The sequence below is a fragment of the Diaphorina citri genome, unplaced genomic scaffold (genome assembly GCF_000475195.1).
Source record: "Diaphorina citri unplaced genomic scaffold, Diaci psyllid genome assembly version 1.1 scaffold1467, whole genome shotgun sequence".
In the NCBI taxonomy this organism is placed as follows: domain Eukaryota; kingdom Metazoa; phylum Arthropoda; class Insecta; order Hemiptera; family Psyllidae; genus Diaphorina; species Diaphorina citri.
Genome location: NW_007378893.1, coordinates 53,678 through 78,773, shown reverse-complemented (window position 1 = coordinate 78,773; position 25,096 = coordinate 53,678). Strand labels below are relative to the sequence as shown.

Here is a 25,096-nt window from a genome sequence, read left to right as displayed (position 1 = left end):
CAGCTTGTATTGGGTTCTCCCAGAGGTCTAACGGGGTTAGAGTTGTGGGTTTAGCCTGACAATGGTCATTCACAGATCACGGTATAAATTCGTATGTGGCGTAAGAGCTCCCAGTTCCCAATCCATTTGGAAATGAACCGACGCTTCTGAGCAATCCTAGCCAGTTTAAATTTGCCTACTCCAAGAACAGGGGACAATGTAGGCACCCTGTATTATAAGACTCACTTTGATTCGTTTCTTGCCAAGATAAGGGAGGAAACTAGGAAAGACTTAAAAAGGAATCAAGAGGCAGCATAGAAAGATGGGAAAATTGTACATTTGTTGATTGTTTATTTTTTGGGGGTAAGGACTGATGAGCTATTTTCCTTTCTGAGTATATTTCTCAGTATCTTAATTCACATAACGAGTGTAGAGGTAGTTCTAGCATTTATAACAAATAACACAAAAGAAACAAAACTTGGCTACCAAATGTTTCTGTGGTGTTTTGAATGCCGACGTACACAGTACATCTTACTGAATATTCATATGAACTAGAATTCCAAGCAATCGAACTGTCTAGGACAGTTTGATTTTAAATTCTAAAAATATGAAGGACACAGAAAACCCTTTACAGTTTTCAATCAACTACCCTGCTTTTCTCTGGAAGTACGGAATACATGGGACACCCTAGGTCTGTTCAGTTGCCCTTTCAGGTTTTCCCTCATATAAACCCTATAATACCATTATCCTTAAATCCTTGATCAATTCTTTCTACCCCCATTGGATTCATTTACAATTACTTGTTCAACATTCATTACAATTCCAACAGTCAAACTTCTTCATCTCAAATATTCACCACTTGCTTCAGAATATTCACATATTCATTCTGATCCTCTACCGATCCATCTGAATCCTCATGTCGCGTGTTATACTCCTCCATGGTGCGAGCATCATTTGTCTCGTCACTTATTGTACCTTCCACATCATCCTGATCAAATTCTGCAGTCATTATCTCATCGGCAGCATCATATTCATCTTGTATTCCAGCATCTGTGTTCTGATAGACTTCAGCATTGCCGTTGCGGGTCTGGAAGAAAATTCTCATCGGCAGCATCATATTCATCTTGTATTCCAGCATCTGTGTTCTGATAGACTTCAGCATTGCCGTTGCGGGTCTGGAAGAAAATTTAGTTAGATAAGGCGTCATAAAATGACACACAAGGGTTGAAGCGAAAATAATTACAGGTAGGTATTGTGTTTGTCTTTTGAAAATTTATTTCTAAAATTTCTGTGATGAGAGCCTATGACCGCAACAGTCTGACTACTATGGGATTTTTGTGTTTGTCTTTTGAAAATTTATTTCTAAAATTTCTGTGATGAGAGCCTATGACCGCAACAGTCTGACTACTATTGGGATTTTGAGGCATTCTTCATGAGAAACTGTATCAGAAACAAAGAAAGGCTCTCTATAGGGCCGATCAGATCAGGCTTAAACTTCAATGAGCAAATTCCCTTATGACATGTTGAAAAACACACAAGGGTTGAAGCGAAAAGAATTACAGGTATTGTTTTTGTCTTTTGAAAATTTATTTCTAAAATTTCTTTGATGAGAGCCTATGACCGCAACAGTCTGACTACTATGGGATTTTGAGGCATTCTTCATGAGAAATTGTATCAGAAACAAAGAAAGGCTCTCTATAGGGCCGATCAGATCAGGCTTAAACTTCAATGAGCAAATTCCCTTATGACATGTTGAAATCTTACCAAATTTCTGGCAAACTTTCATCAAAATCTGACAAAACCCTTTTAGTTACCGTGGAATAGATAAACAGACAAACCTTTCGGTTCTAAAAGCAAAATAGAATTATTTTCGTGCTAAATCAGCTAAAACTTAGACTTCCCTTTGTTCATTTAGTTAGAGACATACCTGATGATTTTGATCTTCTGTGCCATGTCTTCCATTACTAGATTCATCATACTCTTCTTCTTCCTCCTCTTCTTCTTCTTCCTCCTCACTACTCTCAGATAACTCGTAAATACTCTTACTCAAGTTTTTCGGATACCTGTAATGATAAAGTAGAGAAAAATCATCACCTCACTACTCTCAGATAACTCGTAAATACTCTTACTCAAGTTTTTCGGATACCTGTAATGATAAAGTAGAGAAAAATCATCACAAAGGTGTTCACACGTCATAGTGGACGGCCGTACACCAATGGACGAGGTGAATCTATGTGGTCGAGGCAGTGGACAGTTCAGCTGACAATCAATCAATGTCGATCGATGGCCGTCGACTATATCGTCGCTGTCAATACGAACTATCGTAAGTGCAAAATCTCTATTTTTCAGGAGAGCCAAATAAAGATTTTGGTGATCTTTGAAACGACTGCCGTACACCAATCGACGTGGTGAATCTATGTGGTCGAGGCAGTGGACAGTTCAGCCGACAATCAATCAATGTCGATCGATGGCCGTCGACTATATGTGTGGACATGGACACAGCTTAATAGGTACCTCACATGAAAATGGTCTGTATTGATACAGTGAATTTACCATCCAAACAAAAGAAGCTTCATTAACTACGTAACTAAAAGTCACCGATAAAAAGGACCATAGGGAGAGGCTCCAAATGTATTTACCTGACTCCTATATTAGCCGGGAAGTGAGTGATCACTTGCGATTTCTTCGGGTACTTGGCGTGTCGACAATCGTTGAAGATGATCGTCTTGTTATCAATCACGATAATCTCCTCATGTTTGGAATTCATCCACTTCTCCACCTTGTCACCAGAATTCAACATGGCGGCTGAGGTACTCCGACCTCCCCCACCTCCAGACTTCTTGTGATGTTTGGATGAGAGAATGTTGGAATAGGCGCGACATTCTGAAAAGAAAACAATAGAATAGATCAATAGATGATACTTACTTAGTGTAAATTAATGCAGTACACAGGTAAACGGAGAGTGAACCTGACCTAACTGATTTGACCACTCTTAATCAATAGCAATATAACCGCAAGGAACTTGGTATGTTGATTTCTTACTCAATGGTATAGTAGGTATAAGCCATACATCTCCAACCATAGCTAGTAGATACCTACTAAAAAAGATCACTAAGAAGTCTATAAGAAGGAGCTAGCGGCGATAGGACGTTAAGTGCACCACTTCCCGATGAATCACTGAAGTTAAGCAACGTTACGCGTGGTTGGTGTCTGGATGAGTGACCATCTGGAATATCGCGTGCTTCGGGGTTTTCCCTGCACCATTCAGGCTGGGTGATGGGTGAGTAGGCGGGTAGCTAAAGACCTTAGAAAGATGTTATACAGTGACGTTATTTGTAGGTACAAAAGTTCCGCCCACATGTAACAAATGGACCTTCAATGAAATACGTATGGTACCCTTAGCATGAAATACGGTAGATCGTAAGTAGCAAATATAGTTTTAGCTACTTCTAGCCCTCCTAGATACCTAATCTTTCTCTAATCTAAAACGAATAGGTTCTATTCGGACCCCCATGTGCCGCATGTCGGGACACTTTGAGATAAAAGTTAATCCAAGTGGATCAAATTTAATCAAACCAAAGTCTAAAATCAACGAATGGCATTGCTTAGATTAAAGGTAATATCAAACATATGCCGACTTTACTGTCTGAATAGGTGGATAGGAGGTTATTTATGTAGGTACCCAAGGTACACTAAACACAGTTCCATGATAGCTTTTTTTTCGTTCAAGATGTTTGATAGAGGGAACTGTAACTACTAAGGTCTTATCGTCCCAAAAGCGAAGAGAGAAGGAAGACAGGGTAGGAAAAATCCAGCCGTTAAAATCCGCTCCGGGCGGAAGTTGAACCCTCAACCTAGCGGTTACAAGGCAGACGCGCTACCCTCCAAGCTACGTAGGGACTAGGCTGCCTCATGATAAGCTTAACATACTGAGTGATTAGCTTATTCATGAAAATATATTGTGTCTGTTCATAGCAAGACTTAGCTACCATTCTCTGAAGAAGAAGAAGAAGAAGAAGAAGAAGAAGAAGAAGAAGAAGAAGAAGAAGAAGAATAACTATAAATTATGTTGTGCTTGTTTGTTACTGATTGCTTCCTGGCTATAAACAGGCAAAATAAATATTTTTCTCTTAATTTTCACAACCAAACGTGTTTGTTCTTAATTTTTCCGAAAGTTTTCTATATCATAGTACGAATAATTAATCTAAATTAGCATTTATTGTGTTCTTTTGATGTTTTTTAAGTAGCAAATATTGTTTAAAACAAGTTTTATTCTATTATAAAAAGAAATTCTGAAAGAGAACTACTTTAGGTCCTGTTGAAGCAGGTATTTTTATTTCAAAAGCTGCCCGTAATACCAGCTCCAAAATGTGATGTCTATTACATGGAAGATATAGCAAGTCTTTATCTATCATTTGTTCTATTAGTACAGCAGCGCCTTTTAACCTACCCAAGTTACTAGATGTAGTGTCACAGCATAGAGCAACTGTTTTGTTAAGTAAATCCCGGTTCAAAGAAGTAGGTATTAGATTTATTTCATAGATGCATAGATTGAATATTAATAGTCCTTAAGCTACAGTACTGAATCAATAATTGTATTATCTATAAATAATTGGCACCTACATACTTACATTACTTACAGTAGGTATATTAGGTATAGGTACTAAGATATTTCCTAATGGAATACAATATTTACTGCACAGAATAGGTTGTAAACTTATATTGGTGTTCAATGGAATGCCCAATTCATGAGTTTAAGAGTCCCACTGAATGATTAATAGTAGTAAATATTGTTTAAAACAAGTTTTATTCTATGATAAAAAGTTCTAAACCCTTCTGTTTAGGAGTTATGGACTCAAAACTGGGTAAACGCCACATAATGCCCCTGGATTGCATAACCAAAGTGCCGGAAAACTTTAAGGCCGTTGAGCATGTCGACAGCGATGTCCGATCGAGCTGAAACTTTTTAGGTAGTGTTTTCTCACTAAATGGAATTAGAAATCGAGTGATATTCAAGACTTTTCCAAGATTTTTTTCCCACCTCTATAGCTAAGGGCCAGTCTAGTGGACATGGACACAGCTTAATAGGTAACTCACATGAAAATGGTCTGTATTGATACAGTGAATTTACCATTAAAACAAAAGAAGCTTCATTAAGTACGTAACTAAAAGTCACCGATAAAAAGGACCATAGGGAGAGGCTCAAAATGTATTTACCTGACTCCTATATTAGCCGGGAAGTGAGTAGTGATCTTTTCATGTGGCGTTATGCTATTAGGATAATCTGTGTGTCCTTTGACTATAAAGTCTGGTGTTGCCAAAACTGAAACAGATGGGATGATCTTCATACTAACAAGTGGCAACACTACTCCCTCCGACCCACAATCCATATTTTGGAGATTTCGCTCGAACCCGAAACGTGATAATAATGTAGGTATATTACAAATGGACTTTTTTACCGCTGCTTTATTAAGCTTTACAGGTATACAGGTCAGTGGTATGTGTAGTAACATACCCACCTCCTGTGACGGCCAATGTAGATATCAGGTATAATCAGGTTTACCATCATTATCATATGTAGACTTACCTTACTTGTAGAGTCCGTAAAATAGATTGAACAAAATATTACCAATGTACCATGATTGATGGTATTAGTTACTTAGGTAAATCTTATCGGACATATGTAGGTTTTCTTATCTTTCAAAATGAAAAATGTCCCGTTGATTATTATCTTCTTCTTCTTCTTCTTCTTCTTCTTCTTCTACCTTCTACACCTTTTCCCACTCAAGTGGTGTCGGCGTTTTTCGCCAGCCTCTTCCAGTTAGCCCTGTTGTGCACTTCATCCTCCGATAGCTGTCTCTACCGACCGCCCCATAACTCATACCGCCGCCATTCTTGTGTCCTAGCTCCCCTGTCTTGCCCATTTCACTCTCGTATTGACTCTTCAGCTCCATGAACAACGCCAGAGGAATATCCTTGGCAGTCTTGACATCTGCCTGCATGAAGCCTTGCCCGATGTTCCGCTTGATCTGGAAGAGAGAAGGAAGGAAATCAGCAATTTTATTGATTTCAACTTTAGGATTTTTGATTTAGTTTGTTTGCATGTTTGTCCATTTCACGATAATTCTGGAAGGGTTTGTTTGATTTTGATATTAATTTTTGGAATTCATATTGGTGATCTTTTCTTGATAATTGATTGTTTTGAAGAATGAATACAGTATGATGGACAGGGACTCACCATGTTTGTTCTGATTTTGACATACCTATGTGGAATTCATATTGGTGATCTTTTCTTGATAATTGATTGTTTTGAAGAATGAATACAGTATGATGGACAGGGACTCACCATGTTTGTTGAAGAGTATAACTTAGGCAAGATGCAACTAGGTATATAAAGTGAACCGTGGTATGAGAGCGGATTGACTAGTGTCAGATGGCAGAATAAACTGAGCTAGAGGTCTATAGGGACAGAAGAGTAGGTATAACTTAGGCAAGGATATATAAAGTGAACCGTGGTATGAGAGCGGATTGACTAGTGTCAGATGGCAGAATAAACTGAGCTAGAGGTCTATAGGGACTTCTGATCAAAACTAGTACAGGGTAGTCTGGCTTGAAACTGTATGATGGGAATTGGGAAATTCTAGGCTATCGTAGGTTTAGGCCGCATTGACCACCTTGGATAGCTGCTGTTTAGCTTGATGGTTGCTGTCTGGATGTGAGAAGTGTTGTTGTATATACCAGTGAGTAAAGAGGTGACATTGACCTTCAAAAGTTCCCATATTTGGACTGATGGGAATTGGGAAATTCTAGGCTATCGTAGGTTTAGGCCGCATTGACCACCTTGGATAGCTGCTGTTTAGCTTGGTTGCTGTTTGGATGTGAGAAGTGTTTTTTTTTTTTATATACCAGTGAGTAAAGAGGTGACATTGACCTTCAAAAGTTCCCATATTTGGACCTGGAGCCTCACATTATTGGAACTTCGGCTAGGGTAGGTCACATAGGTCGTCTGTTTATTATTTTGGGGTCACCTGTCTCGGTGGCGTAGTGGTCAAGACGCTCGTCTGGTAAACAGGAGGGCGTGGGTTCGATCCCAGCCGAGGTATGGAATTGTATCCTCATTTATTTGAGAAGTTGACCACATAATAATGGAGCTCTAAGGGTTAGGTGGTAGAGAACGCCTATGGCGTTAACCTCGCCTAGTGGTTGCCTTCCACTCAAGTCCCACATTATGGACCTGGAGCCCCACATTATGGACCTGGAGCCCCACATTATGGACCTTGGAACTTCGGCTAAGGTAGGTCCCATAGGTCATCTGTTTATTTGGGGTTACGTAAAAAGACTAATTTTATTCTTCTACTTCTTCGTCCTTTGTGGGTAGGTATTTCTATCTATGTGACTAATTGACTGACATAAAAATATCCATTAGGCGAATTTTATGATAGAATATAAATTTATTAGGGAAAAATAGGAAATGTGTAGGCAACATCCATGATAATAATTATTATTATTGTTTAAGATAAAGATAATACTGTCAAAGTTATAAAGATTCAATAATGAGGGATGAGTAGGAGAGAGAGAGAGAGAGAGAGAGAGAGAGAGAGAGAGAGAGAGAGAGAGAGAGAGAGAGAGAGAGAGAGAGAGATCAAATACAATTACTTCGTGAAATGTAATGGGTAATCGCCAGTACATTTAGTAGGCAGTAATTTGTAATTGCCCAAACCGATTACAACTACATGAGCTAGTAATTAGAACTAGGAATTAATTACATCAAGTAATCATTACTTCACAACTCTGCTTGGGGTTTCCTTTGCCTATAAGCCAACCCTGAGGCCAAGTTCACTGCGAAAATACTAGTTGTATGTATGTGTTGCCTCTCCCCCATGGTCACTCATCCAGATACTAGTTATACACACCGTTGCTGAACTCCATTGATCTGTCGGGAATTAGTGCATTTCACACGCTATTACCTCTGGTCTATTATATCTATTGATTTTGATCCAAGTATTGAACTTAGCTCATCAATCCACCTGTCATAATTGAAATGAATTCTGTGCTTTTGAAAATCATCATCAAATATATTGATGGGTAAGTATGAAGCTATAAGACCTATAATAAATAACACACTTGAACTTATTTTTGAAGAGCAACATTCTAAACAGCATGGATTTATATTTTGCAAACAAAATGATGCAAGAGAATTTCATCAAAACAAAATGTAAAACAAAGCAAAAATCAAAAATAAAATAATTCATGACTGGATACTTCGGATAGAAGACAGACAGAGAGTGGTAATTATAAAATGATTGCATAGGGTACTTTGCTTCAAATCATTGAATGGCTGAATGGATAAAATAATTCATGACTGGATACTTCGGATAGAAGACAGACAGAGAGTGGTAATTATAAAATGATTGCATAGGGTACTTTGCTTCAAGTTATTGAATGGCTGAATGGTAGATACTGATTTTACTTATTGGAAGTCTCAAGTAGGTACTTAGTTAAAATTTAGTGGAGGATCTACTAGGAAAGATTTTATGGATTCAAAATTAGATAAGGTTTTGTACTTTCGTAGTACTTAGTTAAAATTTAGTGGAGGATCTACTAGGAAAGATTTTATGGATTCAAAATTAGATAAGGTTTTGTACTTTCGTAATTTTCCAAAAAGAAAATCTTCAAAAGCAGGGAAGGTAAAATGAAAAACAGACCTCGTTTTACCTTTTCTTTCCTGACTTTTCAGGTTTTCCCTCATATAAACCCTATAATACCATTATCCTTAAATCCTTGATCTTTTCGTAATTTTCCGAAAAGAAAATCTTCAAAAGCAGGGAAAGTAAAATGAAAAACAGACCTCGTTTTACCTTTTCTTTCCTGACTTTACAGGTTTTCCCTCATATAAACCCTATAATACCATTATCCTTAAATCCTTGGTACTTTCGTAATTTTCCGAAAAGAAAATCTTCAAAAGCAGGGAAAGTAAAATGAAAAACAGACCTCGTTTTACCTTTTCTTTCCTGACATTTCAGGTTTTCCCTCATATAAACCCTATAATACCATTATCCTTAAATCCTTGACCTAATCTCAATGGTATTTCACGTCCCCAACATACAGATATACCGCCCCAGTACCAATTACTGGCGCGGTTTTTAATAATAAAGATATGCGAAAGTCCCGCCCACATGTAACAAATGGACCTTCAACTTTTCAATGAAATTCGTACGGTATGAAATACCCTTTGCATGAAATACGGTAGATCGTAGGTAGCTAATATAGTTTTAGCTACTTCTAGCCCTCCTAGATACCTAATCTTTCTCTAATCTAAAACGAATAGGTTCTATTCGGACCCCCATGTGCCGCATGTCGGGACACTTTGAGATAAAAGTTAATCCAAGTGGATCAAATTTAATCAAACATACGTATGGTACCCTTTGCATGAAATACGGTAGATCGTAAGTAGCAAATATAGTTTTAGCTACTTCTAGCCCTCCTAGATACCTAATTTTTCTCTAATCTAAAACGAATAGGTTCTATTCGGACCCCTATGTGCCGCATGTCGGGACACTTTGAGATAAAACTTAATCCAAGTGGATCAAATTTAATCAAACCAAAGTCTAAAATCAACGAATGGCATTGCTTAGATTAAAGGTAATATCAAACATATGCCGACTTTACTGTCTGAATAGGTGGATAGGAGGTTATTTATGTAGGTACCCAAGGTACACTAAACACAGTTCCATGATAACACTATCATCCTCTCAACTCTCTTTCCTACATAGTTTTCCTCTCTTCTTTGAACATGTCCATACCACTGCATTCTTCTTTCCTGGACTTTATTCGACACCTCCGTTACTTTGATTTTATTTATTACTTCATTTCTGATCCTGTCCAGCCTGGTAACCCCACAACTCCATCTCAGCATTCTCAGTTCGGCAACTTCCAGTCTCTTCTCATGCACCTTATTGACAGCCCAAGTTTCTGCCCCATATATCATAGCTGGTCTCACCACTGTTCTATACACTTTTACAATAGAATAGATCAATAGATGATACTTAGTGTAAATTAATGCAGTACACAGGTAAACAATTGTAGTACAGGAGAGTGAACCTGACCTGACTGATTTGACCACTCTTAATCAGTAGCAATATAACCGCAAGGAACTTGGTATGTTGATTTCTTACTCAATCGTATAGTAGGTATAAGCCATACATCTCCAACCATAGCTAGTAGATACTTAGGAATATCACTAAGAAGTAAGAAGGAGCTAGCGGCGATAGGACGTTAAGTGCACCATTTCCTGATGGATCACTGAAAATAAGCAACGTTACGCGTGGTTGGTATCTGGATGAGTGACCATCTGGAATATCGCGTGCTTCTGGGTTTTCCCTGCACCATTCAGGCTGGGTGATGGATGAGGTTATTGTGAGTAGGCGGGTAGCTAAAGACCTTAGAAAGATGTTTATACAGTGACGTTATTCAGAAGCCACGACAATGAAAAAAAAAAGCTCCTTTAGGTTAACCAACCCTATAATAGGTCCCTGCTTATTTGAGACAGCCCCTTTTGTAGCAATTTTCTATTGACGTGACTTCTGAACAAGTAGCAAATTAAGAGAAAGGTAGGTACTAGGTACACCACTGATCCCAGGTACTTGAACTTGTCCACAACATTACGCTCTACTCCATCCAGATGCAGCCTCCGTTCTGTGTCCATTCCAAAGTTCAACTGTACTGTTTTTCTTCTGTTGATTTTCAATCCTCTTCTTTCCAAAGCATTTTTCCATCTTTCCAGTTCTCTTTCCATATCTTCTACACTCTCCTCACACAAAACGATATCGTCCGCGAACATCATGCACCAAGGGGCCTTTTTCCTGACATCTTCTGTGAGTACATCCATGATCAAGTCGAACAGGTAGGGACTCAAGGCTGATCCTTGGTGCAGACCAACTTGCACTGGTATCTCTTCTGTCACTCCAACACTGCTTCTTACTTTTGTCACTGCATCCTCGTACATGTCCCTTACAATTCTTACATACTTCTCTGGTGTTCCTTTCGCTCTCATGCATTTCCAAATTTCTTCCCTCGGCACTCGGTCATACGCCTTTTCCAGAGACAAACTTGCACGGGTCACTGTCACTCCAACACTGCTTCTTACTTTTGTCACTGCATCCTCGTACATGTCCCTTACAATTCTTACATACTTCTCTGATGTTCCTTTCGCTCTCATGCATTTCCAAATTTCTTCCCTCGGCACTCGGTCATACGCCTTTTCCATCCTGACATCTTCTGTGAGTACATCCATGATCAAGTCGAACAGGTAGGGACTCAAGGCTGATCCTTGTTGCAGACAAACTTGCACGGGTCACTGTCACTCCAACACTGCTTCTTACTTTTGTCACTGCATCCTCGTACATGTCCCTTACAATTCTTACACACTTCCAGTGGTGTTCCTTTCGCTCTCATGCATTTCCAAATTTCTTCCCTCGGCACTCGGTCATACGCCTTTTCCAGATCGATGAATACAAATACTAAAGGTTGTTCTTTATCTCGGTGGACTTCCATCATCTGTCTTAAGGCGAAGACCGCGTCCGTTGTTCCTCTTCCCGGCATAAAACCAAACTGTTCCTCTGATACTTCTGTTTCTCTTCTCAGTCGTTTATCCACTATTCTCTCGTACAGTTTCATCGTGTGGTCCCATTGATTATTATAGCTACAAGAAAATAAATGATCTGGCAGAGTTGTGGTGCTTTTTTGTGTAAGATCCATAAAATATGCATCACATGAGATATGAGTTGGAAATCGGAGCCAAGTGTTTTAAGAGCTCATCTAGGAATAAAAACTATAGAAGAAGAGACCTAGGACATTATAGTAAGAACTATAAAAGAGACCAAGACAAATTGATCTGAGGCAGATAGCAGCTATACCTACTGAACTTGAGAAGTGAAAGAGGATTTGTGTTTGATTATATTTCGCCTAGTAAATACTAGACCAGATGCCAACCAGACTTAACCTAGGATAACTAACCTAGTAATAATGTAAGATGCACTACATATAAATATCAGATATCTATAGATTCTAGGTAGTTACTTATACCATGTGACTAATGACTTCTCTACATATATGGCAATGGCAGAATCCCGTAGCATGCTGTTAGTAAACTTCACCCTCCCTGGTGAGTGGGCCGGGAAAAGACAGCAACATGAGATTCCTAGATGGTCCGGATTGTAACTAAGTGCAATGTTGTCTTCGTTGATCCATCGCAAAATGGTGCATTTATCCATCGCAAGGTCATTGCGAAGCATTTCTCGAGCTGCGCGCGCATCCAAGTTGTAAGCCAGACTGCGTGGCGTCTATTGGCCTTGATGCGGATGAATACAAAAGTCACGTGTCTCTGGGATTTAAAGACAAAAAGTAGTTCCGTGATTCAATACCTCTGTAAGTATGCAGAGCTTTTTTTTGTTGTAGGTACTTGATAAGAAGATATTATGTACCTACCTTTTATTAAATACCCACAAACAAAGTGTGTTCTGAGTTCAACTTGACCATTTTTCTTTTAGTTTGTCTGTATAGAGACAAAAAAGTAGGTAGGTATGTGGATTAAATTACAGGTTCCAGTAATTATCGATTGTGTGAATCTAAAGCTATGTATGTTGATCTGCCAAGTTGTGGTGCTTTTTTATGTAAGATCCATAAAATATGCATCACATGAGACATGAGTTGGAAATCGGAGCCAAGTGTTTTAAGAGCTCATCTAGGAATAAAAACTATAGATGAAGAGACTTAGGACATTATAGTAAGAACTATAAAAGAGACCAAGACAAATTGATCTGAGGCAGATAGCAGATATACCTACTGAACTTGAGAAGTGAAAGAGGATTTGTGTTTGATTATACAATTTCGCCTGGTAGATACTAGACCAGATGCCAACCGGACTTAACCTAGGATAACTAACCTAGTAATAATCTAAGATGCACTACATATAAATATCAGATATCTATAGATTCTAGGTAGTTACTTATACCATGTGACTAATGACTTAATCTACATATATGGCAATGGCAGAATCCCGTAGCATGCTGTTAGTAAACTTCACCCTCCCTGGTGAGTGGGCCGGGAAAAGACAGCAGCATGAGATTCCTAGATGGTCCGGATTGTAACTATAAGTGCAATGTTGTCTTCAGTGATCCATCGCAAAATGGTGCATTTAACGCGCTATTACCGCTGTCTCCCAGATTTTTTTTTTTTAGAAATTGCAATAGAGACAAAAAAGTAGGTAGGTATGTGGATTAAATTACAGGTTCCAGTAATTATCGATTGTGTGAATCTAAAGCTATGTCTGTTGTAGTCATGGTACATTGTATAGTAACAACAATTCAATAATTCCCTAATTCTTTTGATATTATTGCAGATTTTGACAATAACTATTGCAAGATTATACCGAGATATTATTGAGAAATGGTGTCACCATCATACGACTTCAACATTACGAAACTACAAAACCCTACGTGACGGTTAATATTGTCAAAACGCCTTTTTATGATTGAGTTTGAATATATGTATTATGTACATACCCACATTCTTACGTAGGGAGCTATGCCAAAATATTGCCAATATTAACAGTTATACAGCTATATCATCTTATCCAAAGTCCAACCCTAATTAATAAAGACATCTCTTGTGGGTGAAGCAACAAGCAATGAACATAAAATATATTTGTCTGTAGGTATGTTTGTCCGTTTTTCCACCATTACTCGTTAGGTTTTGGGACCCACTGAGCCTTTGAAGGTTCAGTGGGGATACTTGTTCATTGAGAACTCTACAGTTTACAGAACTGCTACTGATATTTCGAATGGTTTTCAAAATGTTAAGTACCGTCACCATCATACGACTTCAACATTACGAAACTACAAAACCCTACGTGACGGTCAATAGTGTCAAAACGCCTTTTTATGATTGACTTTAAATATGTATTATGTACATACCCACATTCTTACGTAGGGAGCTTTGCCAAAATATTGCCAATATTAACAGTTTTACAGCTATATCATCTTATCCAAAGTCCAACCCTAATTAATAAAGACATCTCTTGTGGGTGAAGCAACAAGCAATGAACATAAAATATATGTGAGTTGTGAGTTCATTATTTATTGTGTACTTTGCTGATATGAACATAATTGAACTACGGGATCTCTGCAATATTAGTACAGTTAACATCTGCACCAGAGTCAATACACCGGTTCTAAATCTCAGTAGGATGCAAAAACTGGTTGGTCCTTATTGGGAAGTTTACAGTTTGGTCCACTATAACGGACTTTCTATCTACAGTGTTGCCGAAACGCCACAAAACGCCCATTCAGAATCGGTGAAAGAATATGATTGGCAACACTGCCCCCGCTCCCGTCGATTAGTTAGACGTCCGTCAAGGTTTTTGCATTTAAGTCCATTCTGTATTTAATCAACAATTGTATAGTCCAATTCATGAAAGAAGTCAGTCGGGGAAAAATGTGTCTCTACCTCCATATCTGATTATACTGTCTCCACCTTTGTATCTTTTAGCTAAATACCCTTTAGCATAGCTTCGATTTTTTTCTTTTTTTTTCGTTTAAGCCAGACATAATTGTACTATTTCCTAACAGTAGGCTGTACTACCTATCTGGTAGGTAGGTACCTAGACACATATTTCCGAGGTCTTTGATTGGCCGAAGGGTTCCCGTGATTGAAAAACCGAAACTAACTTCTTTCATGATTTGGACTGTACAGCTTGGAATTATAGGTATAGTATAGTTTATTCCAGAAGGTCTTGTTGTAGGCGGAGATATTATTGATGATCATGTCGCGAGCGCGAGTACTATGAACTCATTGACCATTGAGTCATCAGACTATTTAGTGACTTAGCTAGGTTAAGCAGACACAATTTTGGATTTGGCAAGATAATTCTAGGTTAGCGGTCCAGAAAAATATCCAAGATCTGAATACGTGTTGAACATTTTTGGAAAAATTTCATCTAATTGGAACAAACCGGTCGAGAGCTGGAATAAATCAACACATAACAGACCACAGAATAATGGAACTCTTAAGAGTTAGGTGGTAGAGAACGCCTCCCGTGTTAACCTTGCCTAGTGGTTACCTTCCACTCAAGAGTCCATTATTATTATTACTACTAAGAAGTAAGAATTCGTCTCGTCTGCTAAAAGTATCTAAAGATGGAATATTTCTCTCTTATTCAAATGAGTTCGAGTCATTGATAGAAGATCATTGTGTTGTGTTGTTCTCTATTGTACTGCTCGCATAGTGTTCATTAAATTTTACGATCCCTATCTATAATATAACAGAGGAGAATTATGAAATGCACTGTTGCCATATTGACCGGTAGGTGTTATACTATTACCTATTACTGTAATACTATGGGAAAATTTTGCAAAATTCATGTTCTCTCGTAATAGGTAGATATAAGAAGATGTACCTCGTTATCTATCTAATATCTATCTATTACTGTAGCTACCTACAAACCGGTCGAGAGCTGGAATAAATCAACACATAACAGACCACAGAATAATGGAACTCTTAAGAGTTAGGTGGTAGAGAACGCCTCCCGTGTTAACCTTGCCTAGTGGTTACCTTCCACTCAAGAGTCCATTATTATTATTACTACTAAGAAGTAAGAATTCGTCTCGTCTGCTAAAAGTATCTAAAGATGGAATATTTCTCTCTTATTCAAATGAGTTCGAGTCATTGATAGAAGATCATTGTGTTGTGTTGTTCTCTATTGTACTGCTCGCATAGTGTTCATTAAATTTTACGATCCCTATCTATAATATAACAGAGGAGAATTATGAAATGCACTGTTGCCATATTGACCGGTAGGTGTTATACTATTACCTATTACTGTAATACTATGGGAAAATTTTGCAAAATTCATGTTCTCTCGTAATAGGTAGATATAAGAAGATGTACCTCGTTATCTATCTAATATCTATCTATTACTGTAGCTACCTAGGTACGGGGCATAAAGTATAATAGGTAGAGTATTATGATGTCTAACTCAGCCTGGTAGAAACCTTTGTACCTAAGATTCCAGTGAGTATGAGTTATTAATCACTCTAGTCAAGTAATCAAGTTACAGAACGCCAGTCTAGTTAGCCTGGATACTGGAGCTGGAACAAACCGGTCGAGAGCTGGAATAAATCAACACATAACAGACCACAGAATAATGGAACTCTAAGAGTTAGGTGGTAGAGAACGCCTCCGGTGTTAACCTCGCCTAGTGGTTACCTTCCACTAAAGAGTCCATTATTATTACTACTAAGAAGTAAGAATTTGTCTCGTCTGCTAAAAGTATCTAAAGATGGAATATTTCTCTCTTATTCAAATGAGTTCGAGTCATTGATAGAAGATCATTGTGTTGTGTTGTTCTCTATTGTACTGCTCGCATAGTGTTCATTAAATTTTACGATCCCTATCTATAATATAACAGAGGAGAATTATGAAATGCAGTGTTGCCATACTGACCGGTAGGTGTTATACTATTACTGTAATACTATGGGAAAATTTTGCAAAATTCATGTTCTCTCGTAATAGGTAGGTATAAGAAGATGTACCTTGTTATCTATCTATCTATTACTGTAGCTACCTAGGTACGGGGCATAAAGTATAATAGGTAGAGCATTATGATGTCTAACTCAGCCTGGTAGAAACCTTTGTACCTAAGATTCCAGTGAGTATGAGTTATTAATCACTCTAGTCAAGTAATCAAGTTACAGAAAGCCAGTCTAGTTAGCTTGGATATTGGAGCACCAACTTGTAAGTTGTAAGTCCTAGGTCGTGAGTTCGATTTCCACCCGGGGCGGATTTATCCTTTTGGACAAGGAACGTCTGACTTTCTCCTATTCTGTCTTCCTTCACTGAGAAAAAAATGGTGACAGGGTGCCACAAGTTTAGTGTTTAAGAACTCTATTATTGGGTTACTTCCCCTGATTTAGGCTGTTGGAATGCTATATTATAGTGTTGAGCTTCCAGTTATAGAGTTCAATATCAGGGTGGCGGAACCCAGTCACCCGATTAGGCTGCCGGCACCCGGGACGAGAACCCGGGATTTCGGGACGAGAACACCTCTATTGTTCAAAATTCAAACTTTTTTATTACCTACCTATTATTATCTTGTTATTTTTTTAAAACTTGTAGGTATTTGTACCTATATCAGTAAGTTCCTACTAAACTAAGCCAGTTGTTTTTTTTTTCTACATTCCTAAGTACCTACTTATACCATCAGAAACGTAATATTTTATCAGAGCATCAGACTGCATGAAGATGAAGTCTTTATTTTGACGCTGACATAATAAAGTGCTGTTTACATAACATAATAATAGCAAATTACCAATACCTACCTAATAATGATAAACAAAAAAATAAATGAGAATCAAAAAAATAATGTTAGTAGGTACCTCCTACCTATGAGTTTTTTTATTACCTTTTTTAAATCAAAATAATTCTGACAGCGCATTAATAAGTATAAATCTACAGAAGTCGGCGCGGTGTCTGTATTAGCGTCCACAAAATTATTGTTATCTAATATTTCCATCAATATCTATCTATGTATTGTGAATCTAATTTCAATACTGAGATTATCTACTGATATGTTGTTCCTACATTTCCCTGTTTCTGTTTTCAGTCATTCAAAGTTCACAATGATCCCAGAATTCCCAGCACCTCATTCTCATGTAATGGTAGAGCACCAGGATATTATGCAGATCTTGACACTGGATGTCAGGTAAGAGAACGGGACACAAAATCCAACGTGTAAATTCCCCCTATGCGTTTAACATTTTAGTTAAATTTCTTCAAATTTGGACAAACGGTTCAAGAGTTATAGTGGAACAAACAGATATGTAATTATGTAATAGAAAAGTTGGTACATATGACACATCCACTAATAAATAAAAATGAACTATTGAAGGAAAATATCATCGATTTAGCTTGATAATCCGCTTCAGTTTTATCACCACTTTTTCTTTGTAAAAGGCATTAACACACTTCACAAGTTCACATTACTTTGAGTTGAATTTGAAATATATTCAAGAGGACTTGTATTTCCCAGGACCTTGAACAGTTGAGTATATCAAACATCCTCATAAATGAAGAATTCCAGATGTGAGACATTTAGAATTTACCCACCAGAAGGTACAAAAAGTACTTTTGTACTTTGGTAGGTCATGTTAAGTTAATCTGAAAGTACGTAGGTACTCTATTAAACACACAAAAACACTTAAGTAAGATCAAGGACATGTTTTGTTGATGTTCCGGTTTTTTCCTTATCTTGGTCATCAAACCAAGTCATCTTCTCTCTTGTATGTAGATATAGGTAGGTACATTGAATGGATTAATGGATTATACCCGTACATTAATTTTTCAAGTAATCGTTCTCGGAACGGCTGGCTTTCTCCTATTCTGCTTCTCTCTCTCTCTTCGCTTTCGTGACGATAAGACCTTAGCAGTTACAGTTCCCGCGATCAAACCTCTTCTTTTCAAGTAGATTATTTACCTTCTTTTTTTAGCCCGTCCTTCTTTTATTATTACGATAGTAATAAAAAAAGGTATAAGGGACGGGCTATTGTATTCGCCTCGGTGTCGTCTGTCTGTTTGTTCCCATAGAAGGACTTATCCAAACCGGGTCGACCTATATAATTATCAAATTAAAGGTCTTTTTACCAAGGAACTCGAAAGTGGTGGTGCAAATTTTGTCCAGAAAACCAAAAAGCCGAAAAACCAAAAAAACTGGTTTTGGGGGGATTTTTTTCACATTTTCTCACACAAATAAGCTCCTGATCTTGAAATTTTTCGCGAGGACCTACCTATGAACTCAAAGCGAGAAAGTTTTAGATAACACTTCAGTCGTTAATTGAGGACCGGTTTTAGCGTCACCTATGTTGAGCTACGCCGAGCAAGGCCAATAAATGGATGGGTGACTTAAACATTATATTGGCAATTATTAGGAAACAGAACGGGCTCCAGTCTTGATTTTAAATCATTACATGAGTGTAAATAATAAATTGAATATAAACAAATTAGGTAGGTACATAGGTACTGATTTGACCATGATCGAATAAGGCAATAAACTGCAGACTAAAAATTCCCGGAGGGACGGGCCCAGCTTGTTTTTACCTACATAGGAACTAGGAGCCTATGGTTTGGGTAAATCTGGTGCTGTGATACAATTAATCAAACCAAAGTCTAAAATCAACGAATGGCATTGCTTAGATTAAAGTTAATATCAAACATATGCCGACTTTACTGTCTGAAATATGTAGGTGGATAGGAAGTTATTTATGTAGGTACCCAAGGTACACTAAACACAGTTCCATGATAGCTTTTTTTTCGTTCAAGATGTTTGATAGAGGGAACTGTAACTACTAAGGTCTTATCGTCCCAAAAGCGAAGAGAGAAGGAAGACAGTTAATCAAACCAAAGTCTAAAATCAACGAATGGCATTGCTTAGATTAAAGTTAATATCAAACATATGCCGACTTTACTGTCTGAAATAGGTGGATAGGAGGTTATTTATGTAGGTACCCAAGGTACACTAAACACAGTTCCATGATAACTTTTTTCGTTCAAGAGGTTTGATAGAGGGAACTGTAACTACCAAGGTCTTATCGTCCCAAAAGCGAAGAGAGAAGGAAGACATGGTAGGAAAAATCCAGCCGTTAAAATCCGCTCCGGGCGGAAGTTGAACCCTCAACCTAGCGGTTACAAGGCAGACGCGCTACCCTCTAAGCTACGTGCGGGCGGAAGTTGAACCCTCAACCTAGCGGTTACAAGGCAGACGCGCTACCCTCCAAGCTACGTAGGGACTAGGCTGCCTCATGATAAGCTTAACATACTGAGTGATTAGCTTATTCATGAAAATATATTGTGTCTGTTCATAGCAAGACTTAGCTACCATTCTCTTAACCAAAGTGAATACACTTACCATTCTCTTAACCAAAGTGAATACACTTACCATTCTCTTAACCAAAGTGAATACAAAATCTCTAGCTTATTTATGAAAATATATTGTGTTCACTGTTCATAGCAAGACTTAGCTACCATTCTCTTAACCAAAGTGAATACACTTACCATTCTCTTAACCAAAGTTAATACAAAAGCTTCGCACGAGTTACTAATCAGGATCAGACCTCATGTTAGAGATGATAATAATATGAATGAGGACTGTCCAAACCAAAGACTTTGAACTTCAAATTTGGTTCCTGCGGCAGAATATTCTAGAAGGGATTCCGCGGCAGAACTAAGGCAAATCGGTACCTTGAAATGTGCGTCAATACAAAAGCTTCGCACGAGTTACTAATCAGGATCAGACCTCATGTTAGAGATGATAATAATATGAATGAGGACTGTCCAAACCAAATACTTTGAACTTCAAATTTGGTTCCTGCGGCAGAATATTCCAGAAGGGATTCCGCGGCAGAACTAAGGCAAATCGGTACCTTGAAATGTGCGTTCTAATAAAGCTCACTGAAGTTCAAAACGTTCGTACTGTACCAAATCTGACGCAGCGCGCAGTACTCACGTTCATATTCATGGACCGCGTCTCATCTCTTGATCTGATGGACAGCTCTGATCTGAAATTCACAGAAGACTAACATGATCTTAATCATGAGATAATGATAATGATATAATGGGATCACCTTTATCTTATCTTTATCATAGCAATAAAGATAATCTTACAAGACGTATGAACTTGATTCGTACAAATCACCTTAGTAATTCTAAGCAGTGATCTTTTCATGTGGCGTTATGCTATTAGGATAATCTGTGTGTCCTTTGACTATAAAGTCTGGTGTTGCCAAAACTGAAACAGATGGGATGATCTTCTTTCATACTAACAAGTGGCAACACTACTCCCTCCGGCCCACAATCCATATTTTGGAGATTTCGCTCGAACCCGAAACGTGATAATAATGTAGGTATTAGGTACAAATGGACTTTTTTACCGCTGCTTTATTAAGCTTTACAGGTCAGTGTGTAGTAACATACCCACCTCCTGTGACGGCCAATGTAGATATCAGGTATAATCAGGTTTACCATCATTATCATATGTAGACTTACCTTACTTGTAGAGTCCGTAAAATAGATTGAACAAAATATTACCAATGTACCATGATTGATGGTATTAGTTACTTAGGTAAATCTTATCGGACATAGGTTTTCTTCTCTTTCAAAATGAAAAATGTCCCGTTGATTATTATCTTCTTCTTCTTCTTCTTCTTCTTCTACACCTTGTCCCACTCAAGTGGTGTCGGCGTTTTTCGCCAGCCTCTTCCAGTCAGCCCTGTTGTACACTTCATCCCCCGTTAGGTTCTTTTCCTGCAGGTCTTAAATTATGCAGTTTTTCCACCTCTTCTTCGGTCTGCCCCGTCCCCTATTTCCATCTACTATCATCCTCTCAACTCTCTTTCCTACATAGTTTTCCTCTCTTCTTTGAACATGTCCATACCACTGCATTCTTCTTTCCTGGACTTTCTTCGACACCTCCGTTACTTTGATTTTATTTCTTGGTACTTCATTTCTGATCCTGTCCAGCCTGGTAACCCCACAACTCCATCTCAGCATTCTCATTTCGGCAACTTCCAGTCTCTTCTCATGCACCATCTTGACAGCCCACGTTTCTGCCCCATATATCACAGCTGGTCTCACCACTGTTCTATACACTTTTACTTTCATCTTCAAACTCATTCTTTAATCACATAGTACACCCGTCATTTTCTTCCAGTTCATCCAAGCAGCACTAACTCTATGGGCAATCTCGCAATCCAACTCTCCTTCCTTATTCACCACTGATCCCAGGTACTTGAACTTGTCCACAACATTACGCTCTACTCCATCCAGATGCAGCCTCCGTTCTGTGTCCATTTCAAAGTTCAACTGTACTGTTTTTGTTCTGTTGATTTTCAATTTTCCAAAATACACTTTTACTTTCATCTTCAAACTCATTCTTTAATCACATAGTACACCCGTCATTTTCTTCCAGTTCATCCAAGCAGCACTAACTCTATGGGCAATCTCGCAATCCAACTCTCCTTCCTTATTCACCACTGATCCCAGGCACTTGAACTTGTCCACAACATTAAGCTCTACTCCAACCAGATGTAGCCTCCGTTCCATTTCCCTGTTTCTGTTTTCAGTCATTCAAAGTTCACAATGATCCCAGAATTCCCAGCACCTCATTCTCATGTAATGGTAGAGCACCGGGATATTATGCAGATCTTGACACTGGATGTCAGGTAAGAGCCTTTACGGGGCACAAAATCCAACGTGTAAATTCCCCCTATGCGTTTAACATTTTAGCTAAATTTCTTCAAATTTGGACAAACGGTTCAACAGTTATAGTGGAACAAACAGATATGTAATAGAAAAGTTGGTACATTTAACACATCCACTAATAAATTAATAACAATGAACTATTGAAGGAAAATATCATCGATTTAGCTTGATAATCCGCTTCAGTTTTATCACCGCTTTTTTTTATATATAATTATATAAAAGGCATTAACTTACTTCACAAGTTCACATTACTTTGAGTTGAATTTGAAATATATTCAAGAGGACTTGTATTTCCCAGGACCTTGAACAGTTGAGTATATCAAACATCCTCATAAATGAAGAATTCCAGATGTGAGACGTTCAGAGTTTACCTACCAGAAGGTACAAAAAAGTACTTTTGTACTTTGGTAGGTCATGTCTGAAAGTACGTACTCTATTAAACACACAAAAACACTTAAGTAAGATCAAGAACATGTTCTGTTGATGTTCCGGTTTTTTCCTTATCTTGGTCATCAAACCAAGTCATCTCCTCTCTTGTATGTAGATATAGGTAGGTACATTGAATGGATTATACCCGTACATTCATTTTTCAAGTAATCGTTCCCAGAACGGCTGGCTTTCTCCTATTCTGCTTTCCTTCTCTCTTCGCTTTCGGGATGATAAGACCTTAGCAGTTACAGTTCCCGCTATCAAACCTCTTCTTTTCAAGTAGATTCTTTACCTTCTTTTTTAGCCCGTCCTTCCTTTATTATTACGATAGTAATAAAAAAAAAAAGGTATAAAGGACGGGCTATTGTATTCGCCTCGGTGTCGTCTGTCTGTTTGTCTGTCTGTTCCCATAGAAGGAATTATCCAAACCTGGTCGACCTACATATACAATATCAAATTAAAGGTCTTTTTACCAGGAACACGAAAGTGGTGGTGCAAATTTTGTCTAGAAAACAAAAAGCCGAAAAACAAAAAAAACTTGTTTTTGCGGGATTTTTTTCACATTTTCTCACACAAATGAGCTCTGATCTTGAAATTTGTCGCGACGACCTATGAGCTCAAAGCGAGAAAGTTTTAGATAACACTTCAGTCGTTAATTGAGGACCGGTTTTAGCGTTACCTATGTTAAGCTACGCCGAGCAAGGCCAATAAATGGATGGTTGAAACATTATATTGGCAGTTATTAGGAAACATTAAAAGGAATAAAGGGAGAACGGGCTCTAGTCTTGATTTTAAATCATCACATGAAAGTAAATAATAAACTGAATATTAAACAAATTAGGTAGGTAGGTACTGATTTAACCACGATCGAATAAACTACGGACTAAAAATTCCCGGAGGGACGGGCCCAGCTTGTTTTTACCTACATAGGAACTAGGAGCCTATGTGCCTATGGTTTGGGTAAATCTGGTGCTGTGATACAATCATTATATAAAACATTTACAGCACATTGCATACTCAAAGTACTTACACGGCGTTCATACAAAATTTCCTATTATGTATATCCCCTACTACCCTTTCATTCCAGGTGTATCACATGTGTGACACATTGCATATTCAAAGTAGGTAACCAGGCACCAGATTCCTTGTTTTGCAGAGCTTTCAATCTTGCCACATCTTTGTCATCTTCTAAATTTAAATCTCGTTCAAGTTTACAAAATTTCCTATTATATCCCCCACTACCCTTTCATTCCAGGTATATCTTATGTGTGACACATTGCATATTCAAAGTGATTACACGGCGCTCATACAAAATTTTCCAATAAATGTCCCTCACTACCCTTTCATTCCAGGTGTATCACATGTGTGACACATTGCATATTCAAAGTAATTACACGGCGCTCATACAAAATTTTGGACCCACTGAGCCTTTGAAGGTTCAGTGGGGATACTTGTTCATTGAGAACTCTACAGTTTACAGAACTGCTACTGATATTTCGAATGCTTTTCAAAATGTTAAGGGATGCAAAAACTGGTTGGTCCTTATTGGGAAGTTTACAGTTTGGTCCACTATAACGGACTTTCTATCTACAGTGTTGCCGAAACGCCGCAAAACGCCCATTCAGAATCGGTGAAAGAATATGATTGGCAACACTGCCCCCGCTCCCGTCCATTAGTTAAACGTCCGTCAAGGTTTTTGCACTTTAGTCCATTCTGTATTTAATCAACTATTGTATAGTCCAAATCATGAAAGAAGTCAGTCGGGGAAAAATGTGTCTCTACCTCCATATCTGATTATATACGTACCTACTGTCTCCACCTTTGTATCTTTTAGCTAAATCCCCTTTAGAGATGAGCTTCGATTTTTTTTCTTTTTTGCGTTTAAGCCAGACATAATTATACTGTTTCCTAACAGTAGGCTGTACTACCTATCTGTAGGTAGGTAGCTATAGCTACACACATATTTCCGTGGTCTTTGATTGGCCGAAGGGTTCCAATGATTGAAAAACCGAAACTAACTTCTTTCATGATTTGGACTGTACAGTTTGGATGTATAGGTATAGTATAGTTTATTCCAGAAGGTCTTGTTGTAGGCGGAGATATTATTGATGATCATGTCGCGAGCGAGAGTACTATGAACTCATTGACTATTGAGTCATCAGACTATTTAGTGACTTAGCTAGGTTTAGCAGACACAATTTTGGATTTGGCAAGATAATTCTAGGTTAGCGGTCCAGAACCAAGATCTGAATACGTGTTGAACATTTTTGGAAAAATTTCATCTAATTGGAACAAACCGGTCGAGAGCTGGAATAAATCAACACATAACAGACCACAGAATAATGGAACTCTTAAGAGTTAGGTGGTAGAGAACGCCTCC

At 38.1% G+C, this 25,096-nt stretch overlaps 1 protein-coding gene across 1 annotated transcript in view; it reads right to left on the bottom strand.

Annotated features, from left to right (window-relative positions):
• Positions 1 to 747: 747 nt before the first annotated feature.
• LOC103516031 overlaps positions 748 to 25,096 on the bottom strand; it is a 46,159-nt gene continuing 21,810 nt past the window's right edge. Inside the window, exons 3-7 of the mRNA XM_026828545.1 lie at positions 5,792 to 6,008; positions 2,619 to 2,862; positions 2,074 to 2,125; positions 1,907 to 1,990; positions 748 to 1,066 (exon numbers count right to left, since the gene is read on the bottom strand). Of these exons, the coding sequence (XP_026684346.1) occupies positions 824 to 1,066; positions 1,907 to 1,990; positions 2,074 to 2,125; positions 2,619 to 2,862; positions 5,792 to 6,008 (840 nt within the window). The 3' untranslated portion in view covers positions 748 to 823. The remainder of the gene's footprint in view (positions 1,067 to 1,906; positions 1,991 to 2,073; positions 2,126 to 2,618; positions 2,863 to 5,791; positions 6,009 to 25,096) is intronic.